We start from the raw sequence: 24,491 nt of genomic DNA on the forward strand, positions 1-24,491 counted from the left end.
TTCAGAACACTAAATAAAACTTTAGGGAACGTATCACTAAAACATTTCAAAGTCTAAAAATGAAAATGCGCGTAAACGAAACGCAACTAAACCAAATTAGTGGTACGAACTTACTTTATGAATCCTGCTTGCTCACTGATGAAAACGCGTCTATACCAAGTTTTCTGTTCCTGCATTATCCAATTGAAACAACACAGCGCCCGGACTTTTCAATTAAGACTCACTTGCACGGATGCTTGGGTAAAAAAAGGGAAAAAACTACCCATCTCTGATTCGTCGTGAATATGATGTCACATACACGCCATTAAATGACAGCAAACTACTTTTTTCAACAATGCTCCTTAAGTCTGTGGAACAATTTACCATCCGCGTTATTTTTCTTGTGCGGTTTGGCCCAAGCTGGTTGCCGTACCATAACGTCACAGACCGTCAATACAGCCGTCCAGGATGGTGAGACAGCGTTCTGTTATCTCTGTTTTAACTGTGTGTTTTGGTCGTTATTATACACTGATTTCCCCATTATTTCATGTATTTCATCTGTCGTGCATGTCAGTTTTAAACCACGCAGTGATCCACGTTAAAAGCCTCAGGATTTACGTTTGCTTGTTGGCTCACTTGAGACATCCCTGTCCGGCGGTATAATGGTGTGACAGAAGCTTGCTGTTTATTCCTTCGTCATTGGATCTGTTGAGCATGTCACTATAAATACACCGGGCTGCATGCTTGTGAAGTCCAGCGAGGCGGCTCAGGGCCACGGTAATGGAGTTTTTTAAAACACCAGTGAATATGCGCGGTGTGGCTGAGGTTGCGCTTGGTAACTCGTCTGGCTTTGTGTTTGTGAATCTATAACAGGGTCAGAGTCAGAGTGGAGGCCATGGGCCGGGCGGAGGAAAGAAGGATGACAAGGTGAGCCTGTCCAAAGTGTTCTCTGCCCATCCACGTACCCGTTTTTATCATGACAGCATCTCTGTGGGAGACACTGCAGTACATTTTCTAATTTGTGAATGTACTTTTAGGATAAGAAGAAGAAATATGAACCTCCAATTCCAACTAGAGTGGGGAAGAAGAAGAGGAAGTCGAAAGGGCCAGACAGTGCTAGCAGGCTGCCTTTGGGTACACAAGGGTGCAGGCTGGGATGGAATTGATCCCTGAGATTGACTTGCAATTCAGTAACCTCTTCTGTGTCCTCTGACAGTCACCCCTCACAGCCACTGCCGACTGAAGCTGCTGAAGCAGGAGAGGATCAAAGACTACCTTCTGATGGAGGAGGAATTCATCCGGAACCAGGAACAGATGAAACCGCTGGAGGAGAAGCAGGAGGTAGTTATGATTATGGTTCTGCTTCAAAGCCTTCACATCAGTCTCTGCTATGGATCTTCAAACCCTTGGTAACTGACATCCTACTCAACATGTGCAGGAGGAGAGGTCAAAGGTTGATGACCTGCGGGGATCTCCCATGTCAGTTGGGACGCTGGAGGAGATCATAGATGACAACCACGCCATCGTGTCCACATCTGTGGGGTCAGAGCACTATGTCAGCATCCTGTCCTTTGTGGACAAGGACCTGCTCGAGCCTGGCTGCTCTGTGCTGCTCAACCATAAGGTACCGGCCCACCCTGAGTAATGGTCTACTGGTGATTGTGCCGATTGGCTGGTGAGGGAATGATACATTGGCTTATTGACAGGTCCACGCTGTAATTGGAGTGCTGATGGATGATACAGACCCATTGGTGACAGTCATGAAAGTGGAGAAGGCCCCCCAGGAGACTTACGGTGACATTGGAGGCCTGGACGGCCAGATCCAGGAGATCAAGGTGCTTAGGCTGAGAAGCTATCCCTGAATAGATTGTTACCATCACCATGGTAACACACACACACACACAGAGCATGGTTAAGTTCTAGGGCCTGTTTCACAAAGCAGGAATTCTTGCTTAGCCGGATAAGTTGTCTGATTTAAGGTAACGTGGGCTGAATCTAAGTGAACAAAGAAAGTCCATTTAGCCCAGACTACCTTAAATCCGACAAGTTATCCAGCTAAGCAAGAAATCCTGTTTTGTGAAACAGGCCCCTGGGTTCCATCTGCCGAGGTTCAGTAAATATCCTGCTGTATGAAATTGATGAATTTAAGAGCCACTCCTCAAATCAAAGCTAATGGCACTTTTTTGAATGTAGCACTAACAGTACACAAGATCACATGATCCCTGACCTGTCATTCTAGGAGTCAGTAGAGCTTCCACTTACCCACCCTGAGTACTATGAAGAGATGGGGATTAAGCCCCCCAAAGGGGTTATTCTGTACGGGCCTCCTGGAACAGGTGAATGGGGCGTTCGGGGGGGGGGGGGGGGGGTCAGCACCAGGATGTGCACACCAAAGCCCCTCTGTGCAAGTTGAGGACACTCGAGCCTGTTTTTTTCTCTTGTACTTTTCTGGGTCATAGGGAAAACCCTACTGGCCAAGGCAGTAGCCAACCAGACGTCAGCCACTTTCCTGCGGGTTGTGGGCTCGGAGCTCATCCAGAAGTACCTTGGCGATGGGCCCAAGCTGGTCCGGGAACTCTTCCGGGTGGCTGAGGAGTATGCCCCCTCCATCGTCTTCATCGACGAGATCGATGCCATTGGCACCAAAAGGTGAAGCTCAGAGGCAGATTTCTACTCTTGTATAAGACTGCTACAGTTTTCTCCCACACACACGCACTAACGGAGCAGTCAGTCTCACTGCCTGGAGGCTGGGTGCCTGCACTGAACATGGTGTCTCCCACAGGTATGACTCCAACTCCGGTGGTGAGCGGGAGATCCAGAGGACGATGCTCGAGCTACTGAACCAGCTTGATGGGTTTGACTCACGGGGAGACGTTAAGGTCGTCATGGCCACCAACCGCATAGAAACCCTTGACCCCGCTCTGATCCGACCAGGTGGGTTACTTCATTGGGGATCTTGGGGGTTTCACGTATATAGAGTAAAAAAAAAATAAAAAATGTTGGGTATATGGTGTTGACAGTTCTGCAGTACTCCTCCTCAAAAGCTGAGGAGACGAAATCTCTATCCACCACCCCCCTGACCTTAACCCCACCAGGAAGGATAGATCGGAAGATTGAGTTCCCACTGCCAGATGAGAAGACAAAGAGGAGGATTTTTCAGATCCACACCAGCAGGATGACCCTGGCTGAGGATGTGACACTGGATGACCTCATCTTAGCTAAGGATGACCTTTCAGGGGCCGATATCAAGGTGATTTGATTTACCAAACCGGATTGGTTAATGATGCGGTTTGTTTTGGACCATTAACCTTCATCTTAGATATGAATTTACTAACCATGAAAAACGCCCATTATGCTGTTGACACGCTTCCCTTTGTGATTGTGAAGCCAGGCAATGTGATCTGCTTCATCAGGCAGCTCCAGCATGGTCTGTCACTTTGCCACCCGCGTTTATTCTTGCAGGCAATCTGCACGGAGGCCGGACTGATGGCCCTCAGAGAACGTCGGATGAAAGTCACAAACGAGGATTTCAAGAACTCCAAGGAGAACGTTCTGTACAAGAAACAAGAGGGCACTCCCGAGGGGCTCTACCTCTGATCTCTGCTGCCCCCTGTCACACTCCAAGGGTACTGAAACCTCTGCTACTTCCCCGATTCTTTTTACTCCAGGTCACGTTGGATCTATTTTCTGGTTCAGTTTTGAATTTACAAATAAATATTTAATTTCAAAATGTCTGACGTTCTAATCTTCACAGTAACACTGCTTTTGATTAAATTATGAAAGGCAGTCTTCTGAAACAAATGTATTTGTTTTTTGTTGAGCAGCCTTAAAATTAACATTCTTACACAATCTTGTTAATAGCATTTCAAAATATAAAGCATAGGTATTATGTAAGATTTATACATCTGTCAAAAGTCTAATTTTGCAACTTTACAAAATGATTGTGCAACAGTGTCATCTACTGGAAGATGGGTGCATCCACAGTGCATTTTGTCAGTATCCCTTCTGAATATGCATGGTACAACTGAATGACATCTAAAACAAGATTAATTTCTTTTAAATATGTATTTTTCTCAAATAAAATACTATTAGCAGAGTAATTAAATGAGCTGCGCTACACTTAATATCAACAAGGCACTTACAGTCCCACTGAATATGTCAGTGACTTTACATCAGCATGGTGGAATTACACATCACATGACAAAGTAGGCCATGGTCTCCCTCTGTGCCATGTGATAATCATCTTGCCCCTGACCCTAAGAACACAAAGGGGAAAGGATTAGTTGACTACAATTCCAGTTTTTGCCAGCAGGTGGACACTAATTCACCACACCTGGCATTATAGGTAGCAGACAGATTATTTAAAAACATATAGACCCCTTTAGAAAAGGACTGATTTTATAAACCCTTATGTAAAACCTTGTAAAAAAAAAAAAAAAAAAAAAAGATTGAGGCTTTAATCAAACAGTTTCTGTCTGTTGTTTGTTCTGCTCTCCACCCTTACCTCAATGACTTCAAATTGGAATCTCTTCTTCTCCTGCTCGGCTCTTCGCCGTACCACCACCTACCATCAGAAAATGGGGAAAAGTTAGTGAGACGGGTCCTCGGTCTCCGAGGATGGGAGTGAGACAGGCCCTCGGTCTGAGGGGTAGGCTAAGGCGGGGCAAGACTCACAAAGACGGCAATGCCAGTGAGGATGGCCAAGGCGATGACGATGATGATGGCAGCAAAACCAGGCGAGATGGTTTTCATGTTCATGCGAGGCGGCTCGTTGTCGAAAAACAGAACCTTGATGGAGTCCCGCTCCACCTCCAGGCTCCGCCCATCCACCTCCAGGCCAAATTTGCTGTTTTTGAGCTGGATGGGGTGATATGCATAGTTAATGGCATGTAACAGCCACCTGTGTAACATGGTTATGTGCTACGACGTAGCAGTGACTAAGTGGTCCTCTCACGTCGCGTTCGATGTAATGGGCCACAGTGGCCACGTCCACTGGGTCCTTGGTTCCGTTCTCTGTCAGGCGGATGGATACAACATGGGATCGCTCCTCGATCTGGGGAGGGGGCACAGACAGCTGCTTGTGGGAGGGAGCACGTCAAGAGGAGGTTTACACTCGCACAAGGACAAGGGCAGATCTCACATTTATCTCCAGGATCTGCGTGGTGTCCAGTGTGTACTCCTTCACCAGCTTAAACACCAGCTGCCTGAAAGAGAGGCATCTGTCACCGTGACTGCGTGAGCGGCCTCGATTCAAAGTACAAACCCCGCAAACAGAATGCAAGCCAACCTGTGTGTGTGTAGTCTAGGTATACCTTACCTTGTGGGGACCAAATGTCCCCACAACATGATGAATACTGTTTTTTTTTCCACCAGGTCCTCGCAAGGGTAAACTCAATTTTCGAAAAATCTGTGACTGCAATCAAAAAGCTAATAATGCAAAAACTCTTGTATTTTGTTTAGTTACTTATGGTCATGGTTAGGGCTGGGTAGGGGTTAAGGTTGTCATAGCTAGCATTAGCATTTTTCCCATAGAAATGAATGAGCGGTCCCCACAAAGATACAATTACCGGTCAGTGTGTGTGTGCGTTTTACCGTCGTATTGCGTCTTTGGTCCTGGCCAGTGGGGTGAACTCCACTTTGAACGTGAACAGAATCTCAATGAGGCTGCAAAAACACAAAGTGGGGGTGGATTGTCCCAGTGTGAGAGACTGGTCCACAGGTACGCTGCCTGTTCCAGTGTCTGTCACTGACTATTTTTACAGCTCCACAACACCCAGGAGCATTGATCCCAGGAGCAAAACAAGGATCAAAAAAGGGCTGTTTCTGCTGAAAATTTCACTTATTTGACAGATTTCAAACATTAACATGGTCATTTTCAATTGAGGCGCGTCACCAAAATAAACAATATTTCTGCGCTTATTAGATTAGATGAGATAAACTTTATTGATCCCAGGCGGAAATTCCTGTACATACAGCAGCGAGGTACGTAGAGCACAGACAAACTTACATGTTGTGTAAAGTCGTACATAATGCAGTCGGTGGTACTCACTGCACTCGCACTAGCCGGTCACACTTGGGGTCGTCCCCGGTCTTGTCGGTGACACGCACACCAGCGCTGTCCACACACCAGCACAGGTTTGAGTCATCATCACACTGCTTCGGCTTGAACATGCCGTGCTCGTCACACTCGGGGTCGTACTCGATATCCAGCCGGCCGCCGGGGAGGATGGTGCCAGTTCGCCGTTTGTTCAACATCTCCAGATGCATCAGGCGGCACTTTGGGGTCACTGGGGGGGGAAGAGGGGCAGAGGGCCTGTGATTGACGGCGTCCCGTGTGAGGGGGTAGTGGCTCGGTGACCTGCTTGGGCCCGGCCGGGACACGTACGCTCGTTGCAGCTGACCGTCAGGTTGTCATAGCCGCGGAAGACGGCCTCGCAGGTGCCGCAGCGGTTCATGTGACACGTGACGTACTCGTTGTGGCGGCAGAACGCGTCCTCGCACACCTCGTCAAACTCGCAGTTCTCTCGGGCCGGGAACTCGTCGTTGCACTCGTCGTCTGGAGGAGCGAGCGAGGAGAGAGAGAGAGTGCAAATCACAGGCAGAATCCCCGCAGACACCCACACCTCCCACAGCCCCCACTCACCCGGCACCGCCGACACAGACACCACGCTCCCCAGAATCAGCGCCGAGACGATGCACAGCACCCTCATCCTCATGCTGCCCGGATCTCCCCGCCTCGCACTGCCACGGACAGCCGGCGAGCCCGGGCCGGAGAGGAGGTCCGCCTCGCACCATTACACCCGTCTCATTATTCACACAGGGAGCCCAGAGCTCCCCGGGGGGGGCGGAGTGGCTCGGCGGGCAGAGAATCACTCACAGCTCGGGGGGGTAGGGGTGGGGTTGACTTTATTAATTCAGAGTCGGTACAAATTGTACAGGGCCCAACAGAGGCCTGATTTCCATATACATACATAAACACGACGTGCTGTTTAAAAAAAGACACACACGCTTTCTGCTAGTCCATTAGTCCATGTATCTCGGAGGCTTGTGTGTGTGTGTGTGTGTGTGTGTCAGGGTCAGTCCTCCAGCAAGATGTCCACTTCCTCCATGGGCACCCGCAGCCGTAGCTCCTTCTCCTGCATCAGGTCCAGGAACTCCTGCACGTTGTCCGGAAACAGCAACACGGCATCCATGTACAGGCTCTGGGGCAAGAGAAACACAGTCAGACGCTGACAGAGAAGGGAAATTCCCCCGGTTTGGAAGCTCGGGTTTACGGTCACCTCACCTTAACCCACGGGACGTACTGCAGTGCTTTATAGAAGATGCCCCTGCCTCGATCCACCTCCCTCTCGGAAACCTGGAAAAAAAAACCACAACGCTCAGTGATACCCGCAGGCATCTTACGAACATGCACCCTCGGTAGCCATGGGAACCAGCACGGCAGGCTGCAGACAGACACAGGAAGAATGAGATTCACATGCAAGATGGTGTTAGAGCCCTTCAAGTAACAGTACCAGGAAGTGCAGGTACATCTTCCACAGCAGGGGGCAGCGTGCCCCATGTTCGCCGGTCACCGCACTCTCGAACAGCGCCCGGATCCGATGCTTGAGGCCGCTTTCTGGAAGTGTGGCCTGGACGTCCCCATAGAGATCGCTCCTGTCAGAGGACATTAGGTTTTACATGACCATCCTCATCTTGGGTCCCGGAAGTGGTACCCAGTGGTAACCATAGCGATGGCACTCACTTCTGCACGCTCTCCACTAGCATCTTCAGGCTCTGCTCAGCACGGATGGTGAACAACCAGGGCACGATGCCGGGCGAGCGCTGCGTGATGCTCCGGGTGAAGCGGCGGGAGCGGCCAGCGCTGTGGTACCGGCTCTCTGCCAGCAGGTACAGCTGCCAGAGATATTGGTTGCCAGGGAAACGGGAGATGGAGGAGGTGAGGGCGTCACGTAGGCGGCCCATCGGACAGATGCTGGAGCTCATGGCGTAACGCAGCAGGGAGGCTCGTGACATGGAGAGGGTCTCCAGCTCTGAGGACGCCTGGCATAGGCTGTCCTGTTGTGGGTGGGGGTCCTCTGCAGCCTCCAGCCGCTCTATGGCCTCCCGGTACACCTGGTCCGCAGCCTCCACCCCCACAGTCAGATACTGAAACAGGGCGAAGCAACACACCAGCCCCACACCCCCCCCAGCTGCCAGGGCCTGCTCGTAGGTCCGCCGGGCTTTCAGGACAGATACGGATGGCACCTGGCCGCTGAAGTGGGAGTAGGTCCCACCCTCGGCCAGACTGGAGAGCAGATGCAGAGCGGGGGACGCCGTTCCGGCCGCAGGCCCCGCCCCCTGCTCCACCTCCAGCTGGGCGTAGAGCAGACACAGGTCACACAGGGCGGGGTCCCGCAGACCCCGCACCAGGCCCAGTGCCAGTGCCATATCCAGAACCTTGCGGGCCTCCTCCAGGTTGCCCAGCAGCCACTCGAGATGGCCAAACTCCCTCCACAGTGCCAGGTCACTCCGGTTACACTCCTCCTTCAGGATGCGCTTGGCTAGCCTCTTACTCCGCTTACCCTGGGACCTCACCTGCTTTTTGGTCTTGGAATGGATGCAGCGCAGCACCTGGCAGGACCAAGAGAAATTCATCAATCTACTGCTATGTGTCAAAGCCCCGACACCAAGAGCAGGAGGGGGATCCGAACCCACCTTGAGCTTCTCATACTGTAGCAAGCACAGTGACAGCTGGGACTTCTCTGGGCCAGAGAGCAAGGGCCACAGCTGTTGGACGGCCAGCTGTATAAACTCTTCCCCCTGCTTGCACAGGCCCACTGTCCTGCGAGCAGCACCTAGCATGGTCGTATGACCCAAGGGGCTGACCCCAGTGGGCAAGAGGTCCGAGGTCAGGGGTCTGTCAGTGTCTGGGGCCTCCTGCAGCAGGGAGAGGTCGTCAAGCAGGATGTTCCAAGAGGGGCCCCGGGGGCAGCCATCAGCCGGCATTCCCAGGAAATGCAGGAAAGAGCGGAGTAGCTGGACGCGGAGCTCAGGCTGCACCAGACGGATCAGAGAAGGCCCCACATCGTCGAACAGGACCTGGGCAGTGAGGAGGCAGCTGATGAGGCCCGATGCAGCAGCGGAATCGCCGGCTGCCAGTCCGCGGAGGTGGGCGGTACCTGTCTGTCTGGGTCTTCACAGTCCTCTTCCGATTGGCCCTTGGCCTTCTCCGGCCTCCAAGGTAGCCAATGGCTGGCCTCTCGGGATGTCTCCACATCCAGCCAGATGCGCCACTTGGGCCAGGTCTTGTCCTTCACTTCTGATCCTTCGTCCTCCTCATCATCGTCATCGTCATCTGAAAGGCATCAACGCCATACTCTATTAGCAGGTGTTCGGTTATACTAAAACTGCTCACGGCTGTATAGCAATCACTGACCTGGCTCTCCGGGGACGACCCAGCCCCCCCTCTCCTGCTGGTGCATCCACGCCCTCCAGCCACGAGCCCCTTTCTCTCCCACACGAGGCTCCCCGCTGTCCCAGAAGGGCTCGAAGAACTCCACCTGGACAGATGGAAACACGAGTCCTCAGCGAGGGTCCCCCCCCCCAATCTCCCCCAAGCTCAGCAGTGCACCCCCATAGAGCCAGCTTCAGGAAGGGGGAGGTTTCACTTCTTGTAATGGATTTATGTAAATAAATGCAGAGGAGTATAGCAGTTACGCAAAAATACAAGAGTTAGATTCAGGATCTGAGGATGGTGTTAATCAGAGCAGGATAAGCCTGGACAGGAACATCACATCACTAAGACAGAGAGCAAGCAAAGGCACAAAATGTAGTAGTAGGTAACTAGGTGACTAATGGGCTTGTTTTGAATTCTGCAGGAAGGCCCCGATTGTGAGGAAGAGCATGAAGCACCAGTTACTGCGGATGAGCACGCGCATGCTCTTCAGCTCAGTCTGCCCTGCTGGCTGTTAGCATGTGAGGATACCATACCGCAGGTTATAATGGACGAGCGGGAGAGTCGGGGGCGGGGCCATCAGGGGGCGGGGTCATAAGGGGGAGTGGGAGAGTCACAATGGATGAGAAAGTCAGGAGATCTGGGAAATTCAAGGGGAGAGGAAAAGTCAAGAGGAGAGCGAGTCCCAGCGGGACGCCGTTCAGCATGGGGCTGAAGGAGGACGTCCACACCAGCAGGAGTCCGCCTGGCTAGTCATGCCTCCTTTGTACCTCCGAGTCACTTCTTGTCCCGGGAAGCCGTAATGGTGCCAGAATTTAGTATTTCAGCAAATGCAGCTCTGCTTCGACATCCGCTGCTCTCCCTCTCTGTCTCTCTCGGTGCCGGGGCCTCATTTGGAGGTGATTCTGATCAGGATTCCAGCCAATTCGCCGCTCGGGAAACAGAGGGCAAAGCTGGGGCGAGCGAATAACCCCCAGGCCTGAATATGTACGTTAAAGAGGCTTAATGAGAAACTCCTCATGTTAGGTTACAAGGGAGCAAATGTCAATCGAGCCGGGGTCTGCGAATAGAGCACATAGAGGCCTTAGTTACCGGCGTAGATATGCGTGGTCACACGGAGGCTGTAACCACTGGCGACCACACAGAACAAACAGCCCCAAGGACAGAGCGGCCATTAAGCGTGACGGGGCCATTACGGCCCTCAGACACTCGCTTCCTCGGCCATTTACTGGGCACACTTTTCCATCGTGCTATTTACACACGGGAGGGGGGGTGTCTGTCTTTTCGGGAGAACGGTCCAATGGGACACTTCTAAAGGATAACAGACCTCACTCATAAGTAAGCTGAATGTGGAGTGGTCACACCCAGACAAAGGGGGGCAGCTGTTCATTAACGGAGCCTGGTGGTGACGGCAACGTTTCCACAGCACAGCTGAGACCCCAGAGACATGATCAGAGGCACTGGAGGTAAGGCAGCATGAGAAGAAATGCTCTTATATAGAAGAAGGGGAGAGGGTGAGAAAGAGGGAGGATGAGGGGGGTGACTCTCAGAGTGAGGATGGGGGGGTGACTCTCAGAGTGAGGAAGGGGGACCCCAGGGGCGAAATTTTTCATTTGTTCAAATCCCATCGGCTGTCTTTGACTGGCTGACATGATGTGATGCTGTGGGGTTGGTCTGCAGGATCAATTATGCAGCTAAAGGCATGGACTGCACATGGACTGCGGCACTACCCACAGCTACGGCCAGCATACGGCACACTGGGGGACAGAGCGGGGCGGCTGTCCCAGGGCCGCTCCGTACCTGCTGCTTGGTGTGCATGTCCTTCACCGTATCCGGCTTGAAGAAGTTGAAGTCGAGCTGTGCCTGGAAGAGAGCGATGGCCTTTTCCGAGTGACCTGCCTGTCTGAGGAAGTGGCATTGCTGCAGGAAGATGCCTGTGGGGAGAAGGAGAGACCGGGCATTGCACCATCAAGGCAGCATCGGGGTGTCCTCTAGGCCATACCCCACAACGTATCCCACAATGCACCACAGGCCATACCCCACAACGTATCCCACAATGCACCACAGGCCATACCCCACTACGTATCCCATAATGCACCACATGTCATACCCCACAATGCACTCTGGGCCCTGGACACCTGGTGCCCTGGACCTGAGCTTTCTCAGAACCAAGGTCTTTCTCCTCAACCGGTAACAGAGGCCGTTTAGATAATGAAACCAGTGGTGCTTTTCCACTGGTATACAGGAACCGAGCTGTACCGCAAAGAGGTACTAACTGCAGCGCAATTCCACTTCACTTCAGTTTTCCACTGCAGATGGGTCAGCTCGGTAAAGGCATTGCTGAATTTGGATAGCAACGGTGACATAAAACCAGAGACGCTTATTCACTGTTCACACGGCATACATCATGATTTACTTATTTTTTATTATTATATTTTTTACTGTGTGCTAATTCCTCGTGGCACGTCTGTGCGAATCACCGTGTTATGCAAGCATCAAATGCTAGCGGAATTAGCAATCGCTTGGGTAAATATGCATTACGAATCCATTCCATTCAGCTGTTCTATAGAACACTTTCAAGTACAATAGGAGATTGGAAATTTTCCGAGTTTGCAGGAATGTATCGCAATGTGCAATACTACTAATAATTAATAATATATAGAATATATGCTTTTTGCTTCAAATAATATATGTGCAGAACGCTAGTATCTAGTTATTTCGACCAATCAGATGGTGGCTCAGTCTGGTACCGCTTTCGGCCGTCAGCACAGTTACGGCCTGGGTACGGCTTGCATACTTTGCAGTGGAAAAGTGGCAGTTTGCGGTACAGCTCGGTTCTTGGTGGCAGTGGAAAAGCACCATTACAGAGCAGATATTGCAGCTCTTCGCATTGAAATATATAATGACAAATAACTGTCAAAAAACATTTTCTCAGGACTGATAATGACAACGGTGATTAGGTGGATTACATGGCAGAGGAACAGACATTTTCCATTGCACACAGCCAAGCCAGTGTAATGCTGACTTAAACCACTAGGTGGCATCGATTGATCATTATTAAAATCCCAGAGGAAAAGGCCAGGCCTGAGAATAAGGCTTTTATGGACAGCTGCTGAGTGCAGGCGCAAGATCTCAAGACAAAAAGACTCTGAGTGAGTAACTATAACCCTCTGGCGTGTATGTGGCACCTACCCAGCATGGCTTCCTCAGTGCCCGGCAAGACCGGGTGTGACACCAGCGCCCCATCCAGCACGGACGCCAGCGTGCTCAGGCCCTTGCCGTAGATGGCGCTGACCTTGGGCACGGTGAGGGTGCTGAACTGGCCCTGGATGAAGAGCAGGTATTCCCTCCAGAGCCGCGGCTCATTGGGCCGCAGGAACACCAGCTGCCTCCACTCCCGGATCAGCGTCGCCGCATCCCACAGTTCCCGGCCCAGACGCAGTCGTGCCAACTTCAGCTCCACGCAGCTCGGGTTACTCTCCAGCGCCCTCTCCAGGATAGACACTTTCTTCTCCAGGGTCATCCGCAGAGACTTCCTACGCCTCTCCGCCTCGCCCTCTGACCCTGAGAAGGACCCTAAGGCAGCCGTCAGCTCATCCTGAACACGGACAGGGAGCGAAAGGTGAAGGACCGTCGAATGCCAAACCAGCTGGGAGAATTCTGGGAAATGGCTGGGATACGGCAGCTACCTGGAAGTGGACAAACTCCAGCCAAGTGGGCGTGTCCGCGGGATTCTCACGCAGCCTCCGGTTGAAGTCTTCCACCTTAGCAGCCAGCGAGGAGCCAATACCTCCACCCGTCCCCACGGTGACCGAGGAGGACTCTTCCTTCTGGCCGTCTGACTCTGGCTGGCCTTTACCCTGCAGCCACAAGGAGGTGGACGAGTCGTACACCCCTAAGGGATTAACCCAAGTAGGGGCCATGCTGGTTCCCATGCTCCCTTCCTCCTCGAGAACAGGAGGTACGGGAATGAAGCGGACTGCTTCCAGACTTGGGCCTGATCCACGTGAGCCGGGCAGCTCTGGCCGGCCAGCCGCACCCAGCTGCTGACGGCTGACCCTGGAGAAGTAGCGCTCCACGGTTCGCGCCACCCGCTTCGCGTTGGACGTCTTGGTCTCAGCCCAGCTCACTGCCTGAGTCTTGGGGTCCAGGCCCAGGCAGGAGCTACCTTTGCGCCTGTACCTGAGAGAGAGAGAGAGAGAGAGAGATGTAAGTCAACCAGCCGGCTGGTCGCAGAAAGTCAACAGGACAAGATGGAAAACAAGATATCCAGATAGCTGGAGCAGGATCTGCATCACATACAATCAGAAAACAAAACAAACATATAGCAGGAGGTCAGGAGAAGCAAAACTCAAGCCCAGATAAGTGGATCTGGAGAGCAGTGCCAAGTACCTGGCAATGTCTCCACGGTATAGGGACTTATACTGCCAGTTGCCGGCATTAGCCTTCTTGTCAATGCAGAAGGGGCGGTCTGAGGGGGCTGGGAGGTCGTCCTGCCACATAAAAGATCCCTGAGACATGGCCTGGTCCTCCTGCCTGCAGGGAGAGGGGGGCGTTGGAGCAGGAAACAGGAGACACAACCACAGGCATAAGTCACCGCCAGGTGCTCCAGCCGGATATTGCCTGTAATTAAGCCATAATGTCCAGGTCTCCAGGAAAACAGGAACAGTTCTGCTGATGGGTAAGATAAACCTTGCAAACGTCTCCATCATTAGTTGCAATTCATGTTTCAGCAGGTTCTAGCATGTCAGAGAGTCATGTGTACAAGAAGAGCAAGAGGTTTTATTCTAAGAATGCCAAAGGAATGACTTGGGCGAGAGGCCACCATCCCCGTTTCAGCTTCACAGACATGTTCTGGCCCCCACCTCTCGGCATCTTTAGCCTGTTTTAAAAGGTCGCTGGGATAGACTGTGTCCGACTCATAGCCGCTGCCCCCCGAGTCCTCTCCGCTGCTCCCCTTCCTCTTCTTCCTTTTCTTCTTCTTCTCTTTCTTTTTCTTTCTCTTAGATCTGACATCATCCTTCCATTCAGGACCCAAAGACCTGTGACAAATTATAAATAGTTGAGAGACGGCAATGGTATGTGCAGCCAATACGGCGGGACGTGGGAGGCGAGGGGATGCAAAAGCATCGGCTTTACAAATGAATCCAACCCAAATGAGATTATTTCACATTAAAATGGCTAAAGTAATTGAATTTCCTAATAACTGTAATGAAAGAAAGTGAGTAATACAACAAGAATGAGAGATATCTATGTGGATTCAGCCTGGAAGCTGGACTACTTCATCAAAGTGCCGTTACCCATCTTGCGAGACCTCCTGTCCCTCGGATGTCGTCTGCTCCAGAGCTCGTTGGTGAAGAACCAGGGCGTCATGGGGCCGGAAGCTCTGGTTGCTGAGCCAGTCCAGGTCTGCGGGCAGGAAGAAGAACAGCAAATCAATCGCAATTTGCCTTCGGGGCTTTTAAGTCAGAGATACATAAGCGCTGCGGGTAGGAGGCTCATTCCGTCAGTTCAAGTACATTAGAAGCTCTCAGTAGAACATAAACCAAACCCGGGCCAGATTACAAAGCTTATTTCAGCATTTTCAAACCTGCTGATAAGTAGGATTTGTTTTTACTTTAATGAAAAGGTAACCTTTTCATTAAGTACTCTCTGACAGCTTAAATAACATCAGGAGTGACTGCAGAATGACACCAAAGGCTGCAGGTTTAAGACCCAGATATACACTGATATTTACTCTGGATAAAGAATCCTGTACATAATATAATACCAATATAACCCAACCATCTGGTTATAGGTTTTTCAGCGCACGCACGCACACACACACACACACACACACACACACACACACACTTATGTTGGAACAAGTGACTTTTATTATAAAGGACCCTCGTTGAGTTTCTCTTTTTTGGGGGGATCCATCACACTTAACGCACGGAGAGAAAGTATCGCTGCTCATTAAGAGAATTAACCAGCAACAAATAGGTGTCAAAAGCAAAGCAAAGTCGTACAGAAAGGGTCACGTGAACATTTTTATATTAAAAATAGGCTATATCGCTTGATTATTCACTTTATTGGAATAAACATTTGTCTGCATGAACACTACGTAATATGTCCGTATTTCTGATCTCTTCACCACACATTCTGTTATAAAAGTTCTCTCTGGATTCGCTACAGGCTTCTGCACAGACGGCTTTTTTAAGAAACACGGACGAATTTAAGACGAATCTTTTCTCTCTCTCTACCTTGTTTCATATAAATTAACCACCCTTAGAGACAGTAGCGACCGCACGGAACCAACTGAGATGACACTCGGTAGCCCAGAAGAGAACCATTAATGTGAAAATGTTGCTCGATCTTTTTAAAACGTCTGGCTCTAGTTATAATCAATGCACAACAAAGCTCAGAAAACATCTACTTATCTCCAAATTTTTAAAAACAATGTGCTTGGGGCTGGGGTCAATGCAAATGTAAAAAAAGGGGTGTGGGGATATATTTTTCATGTACTGACGGGAGCTACAGAAATGCAAAATTAAAGGAGATGCCTTTTGCCGTTTTCAGTGGTACGCGCTCCCGAGACAGACATGCATTATAACGACAGGGGTGTCTTTTTCGGCATAACACCTGTTAAATATGAGGCTCTGATTAGCTAAGCTAAACCTTACATTTTATTAATAAAATGTCACTTAAGTTTATCACACTTAGCATAGCATATAAATGACCATGATGAGAATTCACTTGAGTGTACACATTACTGGCACTCATGACAGGAATGTAAACGGCACATTCTAGGGATTCAACACGCAACACATACACTCGACAAAACTAGTTTTAACACCCATGCTAACCACGTCCACAGTGAAAAATAAATGTCATGTTCTGACCTTTGGAAGAATTTTCATTACTGGGATTTCTATTTGACACATCGGCAAAAGCTGGAAAGAGCGCCATAACTGGACGGCGTCTCCACTAGTAAATAGTCGCCCCGTTTTTACGTCAGAGAGAACGCGACGCAATTCAGTGTAGATGTAGAATGAATAGATCAGACACTATAATTCTATATGCGTTTAATATATGCTGGCCGTGAGCCACACTGCGATGAATTTGTAATACTGACGCAAGTCCAAATTCAATATGGGCTTGGGAAAGAGGGGGTTCAGTGTTTGTGTCTCTGTGCAGGTATTCAAGACGGCTCAACAGGCAGCGGCGTATCTGACCTAGTAGATCTATAACTTAGATCTGTAACAACAGCCGCTACTTCCTTATCGAGGTGTGTAGTGTAACTTTCTTTGCATGTTACCTGCATTATAAAATACAATGTAATTACAGAGCCATTGCTACGTTATTAAAATTTATGGATGTCAGGTAATACGCAGGCTACTTATTTAGAGCAGTGATTCAGTGTTCATGTGATGAAATCCTTCATTAAAAAGTAGATGCTTCGCAGGCAGTTTATTCAAAGAATACATATCACTCAATAAAACATAACTGTATTAAGATTACACATTTTGGAAGTGAACAAACTTTGCAGTTGGCAGATTGATTGCAAAGTGAGGGAAAGTGACATTTACTGTGAATATGTAATTTTAATTTACGCGATCAGTTCTGTGCTCAGTTCTTTGATCATTCGTAAGTGAGATAACTTATACCCAATCAGGTTTATCCGAAGATTTAACATAAAATACAAGCTGTGGTCCAGATCTTCTGTACTTGCCTCACTAAAAAGGCGCATGTATTCCAGCGTACACATGGTCCTACCTTAAGAACCACTACGGACTAGGAAACCGGTAGACAGAACCACTCAGCTACGCTACTACCATAAACGACCGCTACTTGACGCATTGCAGGTCTAACGTAGCCAATCATGGACGCCGACACACCGAGAAGACCATTGCGGATTTGTTGTAGCCAATAAGCTGCAGCGTCACAAAGAACACGGAAAACTCTCTAGCGTCAACAAAGAAGCCGGCTCCAAACTTTGAGAGTATCCCTCCGCAGGAATAAAGTAGGGCCTCACCATCGCGCTGGATTACGGCTATATGTCGGTGACGTTGTGTACATGCCGACTGTCAGCGCAAATTACATACTGGTTACCCTACTTGAGCTAGTCAGAAGGCAGAAAGTTGTTTATTTTCCACGGTGCCAATTTCCAAACAGTGTTTTATTTTAATAGAGGAAATAAACTGCAATCGGCTTCAGAGATGTAGTTTACCGCTGCATACATTTTAATTCTGATTTAGTTTGAAAATAATACTTTTCAGGCAATGCACACAGAAACCGCGAGAGAAACGATTGTCTTTATTATTAGACACTGGCACATTGGATGAATTAAATATCTTCAACTCTTTTGAACTTTTTTATGTGCCCATGCAGAGAAGTCGATTTGTGCCGACCATACTCGCTTGACACACCCTCGATTCACATAGAATAATAATAATAATAGGGGTAAACCTTTATGATCACCTAGTTGTTGCCATAAACCACCACAGATATTTAATAAATGAAGTGCGGGTTCAGTCTCCACTCATCACAGATATCGGAGAGTCGTAATTTTCATTTATTTACAGTAGTCAAAATTAAACGTTAAAACTTTATATTGTAACACGTGTCACACTTTCATATACCAAAATTTAATTTAAACTATTTATAACACTTGTTCTTGTTAACTCATATGTGTTTAAAACTGATCGAGTTTCTTAAATCGCACATCATTCATTCATTCAAAGATAACGTGTATTATGGTAGCAACAAAATTGCATATTTGGAGAAGATGGAGCTTTAAATTGTCTCACCTTTTCCAAAACGGTCGGCATTGTTTTGCCTGGAAACCCCAGAAGAATAGACAAATTAGACCGTTCAAAGGTATGTAATGGAAACGGGCGGTATGACCCAAACCACTGGTGCATCGTTCCGGCCAGTGTTTTCGGTGCGGCACCAGCGTATGCTGCGCTGTCTGCGGTTTACAGTCACGTCGCACCTGCTGCGCTTTTTGCGTCCCTTACGCTCGCCGGTCCTGTTGCGCCACTGGCGCTCTCTGCGCTTGTTACGCTTAGCTGAGACGGCTGCAGTGAGCAAGTTACAGAGGCGAGCGAAGGGCTGTGCGTGGCGGATGAATACACGCAGTTATAAATAAGCGAACAGGCACACGTACTTCTACAGCCTTCAGTGAGTAGCGCTGAACGTAGGTTCGTGTTTTGTCCAGCGTCGGGAGACGAAGTCGACTCGCAGATCCGGTCCCACCAGACATGGTACGTATTCAGCTTCTCGTTATGAACCGATCGTGTTAATGTTTTAAATGGTGACATGCGGAGACGGGTTAATTATGCAGCTGCACTGCGCACGGATGCCTGAGAGCCAGCTGTTGGTGCGATGTTCTGATGGTATAAACGAATCACAGTTGGAGTCCGCGGTGGTGCGCTGGCCAGGGGAAGCACAGTGATCGTTCGTCGTATTTCTGTGGAGACCGAGATATACCAGCGAGCAACCTGACTCTAAAACTAACAGCTTATCTCTGATCTTTCTGCATGCGTCTCTTAGTTTTGCTGCAGTTCCGTGTCAGGCAGCCGTAATAACGCTGCTAAGATGGGAAAGATTTCGGTTTTGACAGATTGGGAGCTGGCCGATAAGTGCGCTGTGCGGGCACATTTTGCGCTTTTGATTCGCCTCGTTAAAAGTGACGGCTGTTAAGTTAGGAATTGGTGTGAACACGCCGATTCATTGCTGATTGGACTTATTCTGCGTCTTGAGGTTCGGAAGTTACCCATCGCATACGACTGGATGCTTGTTTCTAACCATTGTGCATTAAAAGTCTTCTTTCCATCTCTGCGGATCGGTTCCGTTTCGTTTGTATTAGGAAGGAATAACGATTCAAGACTGCGCAAGTGACTGTCCAGAAAACGTTAACCTATTTAAGGCTGCTCATTGCACATTAATAGAGAGTATGGACACTCGAATCAAACGTTTAAGGAGAGAATTAAAATTGTACCGTGTTACACCGGACAGGCCGGGTGGGTGCGGCTTGCACGCCTTGGTGTTTCTTACGGCACATAAATAAAACATTTACAGCATGTGGTCTGCCGATTGCGTCTTCTGACAGTCTACAGAAATACATATTTACATTCCATGCTCGGGAAAGACGCAGTTATACACTTTCGCGGATGCAAAGAGCTGTGAGGACTGCGTATGTTTATAGGGACATACAGTCCAGTAGTGAACTTATTTACGAATGTTCGAATAGAATTTCACTTAAAGTACCCATTACATAATTGCAAGGGGATCACTTAATGAAGCCTTACTTCTATAGTAATTTTTATAGTAAGCTTCCTGGATGCGGTAACTCACAGCATTTGCGCTCAGACTGATGGTGTCATTAAATTGGAAACACCAGACTGTCTGTGTACTGCAGTGCATTATGGGAAGGGTCCTGGTAGATTGTGATCCACGTGCTGGTTTCCCCAGTGTGCAGATAGGTAGGCAGGCTGCCAGTAATGACCTAGTGGTCATACAAGACACAAGTATCAGCATGGTCACTTTCCATACACGCTGGACCTGATATTCTTGTGCATCATGGCAGGGAAGTGGGTCACCACAAGAACTTCCTGGACACTTGTGGTCAAAGGCATATCCAAGCGCAAACTCAGGATAACTTGCTCTTCAGGCCTGTGGACTTGGGAGGGTCCTGTTTGCCAGTTTTGAGCTACGGTGTTAAGAGCCATGCTATGTGAGTGGCAGTGTGGAAATCCCATAATGCTCAGCTGCAGCGCCTGTGGCAGCCTTGCCATGAGTCTCAGGGAGGACGACGCCCCCATGGAGGGTCACTGCTCAGGGCAGCGTAAGGGGACCATGGCGCTGACAGCCTCCACAGCCACGTGCCCGCCACACGCACGACACGATACGGGCACCGGGGGGGGGGGGGCATAGATATTGCACCAGATACCCAGTCCAGCGGGGCACTGATCACTTGCTCATCATGGTGTCGAGCTTCTGGCGAGCCAGACTCGCCACTCAGGCCGCCCTTTTATATGCGGCTCCTGCAGGAGCAGGACCAGCGGTACCATTCCTTCCTGCTGGCCACTGCATAGTCCTCCGGCACCCACATGGATAGCCTGATCCGTGAGGTGCAGGGTCTGAGGATGGGCTCCAGAAAGGGGTGGCTGGTCAGCGTGTAGAGAACCTAACAGACTTCCGCCTGAGAGAGATTCAGGTGGGGGGGGGGGGGGGTGCTGGAAGGAGGATCAACGCCCTCTCTAGTCAAGCGGAGGCGGTGTTTTTAATCAGACGTGTCAGCAGTGGGGGAGGAGGAGGAAGGTGTGAGAGAGTGACACAGTGGGTTAGCGAGGGGCTGTGGTGGGGGGCGGTGCATGGGCAAGGCGCGAGGGCGTGGTCACCGCGGACTTTACGAGCCGATCGCAGTCTTATCCCCCGATCTGCGTCATTTTCGCGACTCCTTGCCAGACTGTCGCAGCCCGACAGAAGCCCTCTTTAGCCGTAAATATGCACCATCTGCTCTCCAGCTGGGTTGAGATTCACGCAGCAGCAGCAGCCTGCATGTGCACAGCCAGGCTTCAGCTCCTCCTGCAGGTCCAGCTGCAGATCCATCCTGTGACGCGTCCTGCAGGGGAAAACCCACATTCTTTATCTCTGGGCATCGGTGTCACACTCGCAGGGTCTGTGATGTACTTCGAAACGATAATAAGGTTAACACTCCCTCTCTCCCCCTCCGCCAGGCCGACCAGCTAACGGAAGAGCAGATAGCTGGTGAGTATAGCTAGCTGGCATTAGCATCGGTAATCCAGAGGGGGAGCGATTTGTGCTCATGTGGATATGGGGTGGTTACGATTCAGACCCATTCACCTGCCTGTCCACCGCAGAATTCAAGGAGGCCTTCTCCTTGTTTGACAAGGATGGCGACGGCACCATCACGACCAAGGAGCTGGGCACAGTCATGAGGTCACTGGGCCAGAACCCCACAGAGGCCGAGCTGCAGGACATGATCAACGAGGTGGATGCAGACGGTGAGTCGGGCTTGGGATATAGCCCAACCTCCCAGACCGCTGCCATGACAACACAGCATCCAGGAGTGATCAGTCAGAGAGAGAGAAGCAGTCTGGTTCAGTGAGGTGCTCTGTGCGGTGTAATAAACTTGCTGATTAGCTGTGAGAGCTGTGAGCATCCCTACTGGGTGTGTCCTCTGACGAAGGAGTACAATTTACATGGCAGCAGTCACACATTTTAGTATGACCAGCTCTTGTCAATGTGAATAAAGTGCTTAGAAACGAATTGAAGTGTATCGGCTGGCCCTGGTGTTAAATATCGTGCGGAAGCTGAGTCTATCCCCAATCCCAGCGTAGTGACACACTAGCTCACAGTGCAGGGTGCGCGATGGCATGACGGACGTCGGAATCCATGGCTCTGATCCCTGTCGTCTTCTCCAGGAAACGGGACCATCGACTTTCCTGAGTTCCTGACCATGATGGCCAGGAAGATGAAGGACACCGATAGTGAGGAGGAGATTCGTGAGGCCTTCCGTGTTTTTGACAAGGTGTGCCCCCCCCCCCCCTCCCTATTGAGGTGGGATTGGGTAATCGGGTAGCTGCTTGGGATGATGACATCCATGTTGTGGCGTCTTGTTAAGCTTAGGCAGGTATCTTGGCATCTAACTCTGGATCAGTTCATTAAACCATGACGGTATGCTGTCAGCTTGGTTGGAAGGATAGAAGGTGCTTAGAATGCTGAGTAGGTCCTGGTGATTGAGAGACACCACAGCCTTTAACCCCCTCCCTCCCTCTCTCCCTCTCTCCCTCTCTCCCCACAGGACGGGAACGGCTACATCAGCGCGGCTGAGCTTCGCCACGTCATGACCAACCTGGGAGAGAAGCTGACGGACGAGGAAGTGGACGAGATGATCAGGGAAGCGGACATCGACGGGGACGGGCAGGTCAATTACGAAGGTACGGTCGTGACACCGTGTCACCGTGACCCTGCCAGGGTGTGCCTCTTCCGGCCACGCTGGACTGGCGCCCCTCCCAGCAACAGTAATAGCCTGTCTGAGTGTGTTAGAGCCCTGTTAGTACTCGTCACTGTGACTCAGCCACCCCTGTCTAACAGAATGTCTTTATGCTCTACGACTGTGCAAATACAGCCTGCCTCCCCCAGGGGCTGCAGTGTTATTACATAAATGAGACCAAGTACAGGGCGTTCAGTCAGCGGCGGCCAGAAGGCGGCCAGAGGCAGGGCGTGGCCGAAAGCTTCCAGGAAGCCCACACAAACCTCACCCCCTCCGCTTCTGTTCTCTCTCCGCAGAGTTTGTACAAATGATGACGGCAAAATGAAGCCCTCCTGGTTCTTCCTCATCCCTTTAGAAGAAAGAAAAAGAAAAAAAAAAAAAACGTTTTACTAATCTCTTGCAAAGATATTCATTTACTCATCCTGTTTCTGTATAGACACCACCTGAATGTTCGAAGTCCTTCTGTCAGAAAAGCTGAACATGTGCATGGATAGTGGTTTCGTCCCTCAAGCTCAGACTCGCACCCAGCCTGACAGGAACACACCTGTACCACTGCTGACCCAACAGGAAGTGCTGAAGCACCGTGTGGCTCCATCCGCTTGCCGCAGTGTCTGGGCTGGCCGTTCCCCCCCCCCCCCCCTCCCCCCTCCTCCTGCATGCAGCTTAAGGATGGCGCTTTTCCGGCGGATCGCGATGTTCTGGCGGCGCCGTGCCGCCCTGCCCCACCGACGGGCCAGAGCGGGGTGCTCAGACTGGGGAAACGGGCTGCCGTTGCCTCCCAATGGGACCGGGACCAGGAGGCGTGATGAATCTGGTCGTTTACAAACCACGTTCGGTGATGCCGGGCTTGTGGGATTGGTTTCCTTGCGGCAGGTGGCACTAGGGTGGAAGGAAGGGGCATCAGGTGGCCTCTGAGTCAGAGGAAGAGCATTCTCCTTTCGAGGAAACCTCAGCCGTTTAACAGGAGCGTCTGTGTTCATGGGTATCGGCACAAGCTGTCCGTCTGATTTTCAGTTTACATCCATTCCAAGTTGTACATGCTGGTCTTTTGATTTTATTTTTTTTCCAATAAAAGTCCATGACCTCAGTCGGCATTCCTCCTTTTCTTGCTTTGGTGCAGTTTGGACCCCCCCCCAGTTCATCCTTTGTCTCTCCCATGCTCTCAGCGGTGTTGGAGGCTGATCTCGTCCGGAAGGGCTTGTAGATCGCTCCCCTGGAGTGTCCCCCATGCTCACAGGGACATGGCCTTCGTCTCTCGCGGGCCGCGTCCAAAATAGCTGCTTCGCACGTGTCCAGTGCCGGAGCACAGCAGGTTCAGACTCTGCGGGTTGCTGAGCAACACTGTATGCCCGAGCGGCCTGGGAGGGATTTAAAAAGGCACGTGGGGGGATTGTGGGAAAAGAGGAGAGCTATATGTGGGCCTTTGGTTAAAACCTCGGTATTTATTTCTGTCCCTGGTGATCCAGACCTAGTTAACGCTTTTCTTTCAAATGGAACATTACATAATGAGCTCATTAACGAGAGCGGCCTTAGCCGCTCTCCACACACCAACTGGCTGTCTGCCCCAGCGTGGCACCTCACACTCAGGGCCCGCCAACGTCCCGCGGGCGTTAGGCCTGTGATCACTCAGAGAACGGGGCTGGGGAACGGCCTACAGAAGGGCGGGAGAAGCAGGCGAGATCTGCTCCAGGTGGCACCAGACCAGGCCTGAACTGGACCTGCCTGTGGCCACCTGCTGCATGGAGGAGGTGCTGACGGGAGCCCAAACTGCCCTGAGTGGTCCAATAGGCCCCTATGTCCTCAGTGAAGGGTGGTGAGTTAGCAGTCCAGAGGTGTTCTCACACGGGCTAGTCCAGCAGAAATAAAAAGATACAACAGATTCCTCGTGCTCAGGTGAAGGTCCTACATTTCCAGGGGATCCCAACTCTAGGAGCACAGGAACGTCTGGAGATGCAGCGGACAGAAATAGGGAGCTCTCAGCAGGGAAATGGGAAAGGCAGCCATTAAACAAACAAGTGACACAAACAGCAGGAATCCCAGAGGACATGGAGTCTAACAAGAACTCGTGAG

General features: G+C 50.5%; 4 protein-coding genes across 7 annotated transcripts; 2 read left to right on the forward strand and 2 right to left on the reverse strand.

Annotated features, from left to right (window-relative positions):
- Positions 1–348: 348 nt before the first annotated feature.
- LOC125707508 (26S proteasome regulatory subunit 4-like) lies at positions 349–3,711 on the forward strand. 2 transcript variants are annotated; one of them, XM_048974730.1, is made up of 11 exons: positions 349–450; positions 853–906; positions 1,017–1,113; positions 1,196–1,320; positions 1,418–1,603; positions 1,686–1,814; positions 2,219–2,315; positions 2,439–2,628; positions 2,762–2,913; positions 3,075–3,229; positions 3,442–3,711. In XM_048974730.1, the coding sequence occupies exons 1-11, from the start codon at positions 448–450 to the stop codon at positions 3,574–3,576; spliced, it is 1,323 nt and encodes a 440-aa protein (XP_048830687.1). In that variant the 5' UTR covers positions 349–447; the 3' UTR covers positions 3,577–3,711. The 2 variants fall into 2 exon arrangements, with proteins under 2 accessions (XP_048830687.1, XP_048830688.1); XM_048974731.1 differs by lacking the exon at positions 349–450 and adding an exon at positions 500–756.
- Positions 3,712–3,768: 57 nt separating this feature from the next.
- Positions 3,769–6,830, reverse strand: LOC125707511 (epithelial cell adhesion molecule-like). 3 transcript variants are annotated; one of them, XM_048974735.1, is made up of 9 exons: positions 6,623–6,830; positions 6,365–6,535; positions 6,029–6,266; positions 5,572–5,643; positions 5,120–5,183; positions 4,934–5,032; positions 4,654–4,836; positions 4,484–4,543; positions 3,769–4,235 (listed from the first exon to the last, which is right to left on the reverse strand). In XM_048974735.1, the coding sequence occupies exons 1-9, from the start codon at positions 6,693–6,695 to the stop codon at positions 4,173–4,175; spliced, it is 1,023 nt and encodes a 340-aa protein (XP_048830692.1). In that variant the 5' UTR covers positions 6,696–6,830; the 3' UTR covers positions 3,769–4,172. The 3 variants fall into 3 exon arrangements, with proteins under 3 accessions (XP_048830692.1, XP_048830691.1, XP_048830690.1); XM_048974734.1 differs by having other exon boundaries at positions 6,029–6,094; positions 6,179–6,266; positions 6,365–6,742; XM_048974733.1 differs by having other exon boundaries at positions 6,365–6,742.
- A 37-nt stretch (positions 6,831–6,867) lies between these two features.
- nrde2 (NRDE-2, necessary for RNA interference, domain containing) lies at positions 6,868–16,429 on the reverse strand. Its single transcript, XM_048974718.1, has 14 exons — positions 16,300–16,429; positions 14,716–14,824; positions 14,281–14,457; positions 13,808–13,951; positions 13,105–13,597; positions 12,608–13,013; positions 11,216–11,349; positions 9,398–9,521; positions 9,141–9,316; positions 8,677–9,060; positions 7,724–8,592; positions 7,494–7,635; positions 7,265–7,336; positions 6,868–7,181 (listed from the first exon to the last, which is right to left on the reverse strand). Exons 1-14 carry the CDS (start codon positions 16,364–16,366, stop codon positions 7,056–7,058), a joined length of 3,423 nt encoding a protein of 1,140 aa, XP_048830675.1. The 5' UTR covers positions 16,367–16,429; the 3' UTR covers positions 6,868–7,055.
- A 2,142-nt stretch (positions 16,430–18,571) lies between these two features.
- calm1a (calmodulin 1a) lies at positions 18,572–23,508 on the forward strand. Its single transcript, XM_048974744.1, has 6 exons — positions 18,572–18,663; positions 21,142–21,172; positions 21,286–21,429; positions 21,850–21,956; positions 22,230–22,365; positions 22,718–23,508. Exons 1-6 carry the CDS (start codon positions 18,661–18,663, stop codon positions 22,744–22,746), a joined length of 450 nt encoding a protein of 149 aa, XP_048830701.1. The 5' UTR covers positions 18,572–18,660; the 3' UTR covers positions 22,747–23,508.
- Positions 23,509–24,491: the final 983 nt, after the last annotated feature.

Source organism: Brienomyrus brachyistius, chromosome 14, assembly GCF_023856365.1.
Source record: "Brienomyrus brachyistius isolate T26 chromosome 14, BBRACH_0.4, whole genome shotgun sequence".
In the NCBI taxonomy this organism is placed as follows: Eukaryota; Metazoa; Chordata; class Actinopteri; order Osteoglossiformes; family Mormyridae; genus Brienomyrus; species Brienomyrus brachyistius.

Excerpts from the sequence above, each read along its gene's own strand:
- LOC125707508 (XM_048974730.1), top strand. Across the intron at positions 1,604-1,685 it reads CTGTGCTGCTCAACCATAAG|GTCCACGCTGTAATTGGAGT; the intron begins GTACCGGCCCAC and ends GCTTATTGACAG. Across the intron at positions 3,230-3,441 it reads TTTCAGGGGCCGATATCAAG|GCAATCTGCACGGAGGCCGG; the intron begins GTGATTTGATTT and ends TTATTCTTGCAG.
- LOC125707511 (XM_048974733.1), bottom strand. The coding sequence starts at position 6,695 with ATGAGGATGAGGGTGCTGTGCATCGTCTCGGCGCTGATTCTGGGGAGC. Across the intron at positions 6,267-6,364 it reads GACGGTCAGCTGCAACGAGC|TGACCCCAAAGTGCCGCCTG; the intron begins GTACGTGTCCCG and ends TTCCCCCCCCAG. Across the intron at positions 5,644-6,028 it reads GACCGGCTAGTGCGAGTGCA|CCTCATTGAGATTCTGTTCA; the intron begins GTGAGTACCACC and ends GTGTTTTTGCAG.
- nrde2 (XM_048974718.1), bottom strand. The coding sequence starts at position 16,366 with ATGGCGCTCTTTCCAGCTTTTGCCGATGTGTCAAATAGAAATCCCAGT. Across the intron at positions 13,014-13,104 it reads TGGAGTTTGTCCACTTCCAG|GATGAGCTGACGGCTGCCTT; the intron begins GTAGCTGCCGTA and ends GTCCGTGTTCAG. Across the intron at positions 9,317-9,397 it reads GGTCGTCCCCGGAGAGCCAG|ATGACGATGACGATGATGAG; the intron begins GTCAGTGATTGC and ends GATGCCTTTCAG.
- calm1a (XM_048974744.1), top strand. Across the intron at positions 21,957-22,229 it reads CCTTCCGTGTTTTTGACAAG|GACGGGAACGGCTACATCAG; the intron begins GTGTGCCCCCCC and ends CTCTCCCCACAG. Across the intron at positions 22,366-22,717 it reads CGGGCAGGTCAATTACGAAG|AGTTTGTACAAATGATGACG; the intron begins GTACGGTCGTGA and ends CTCTCTCCGCAG.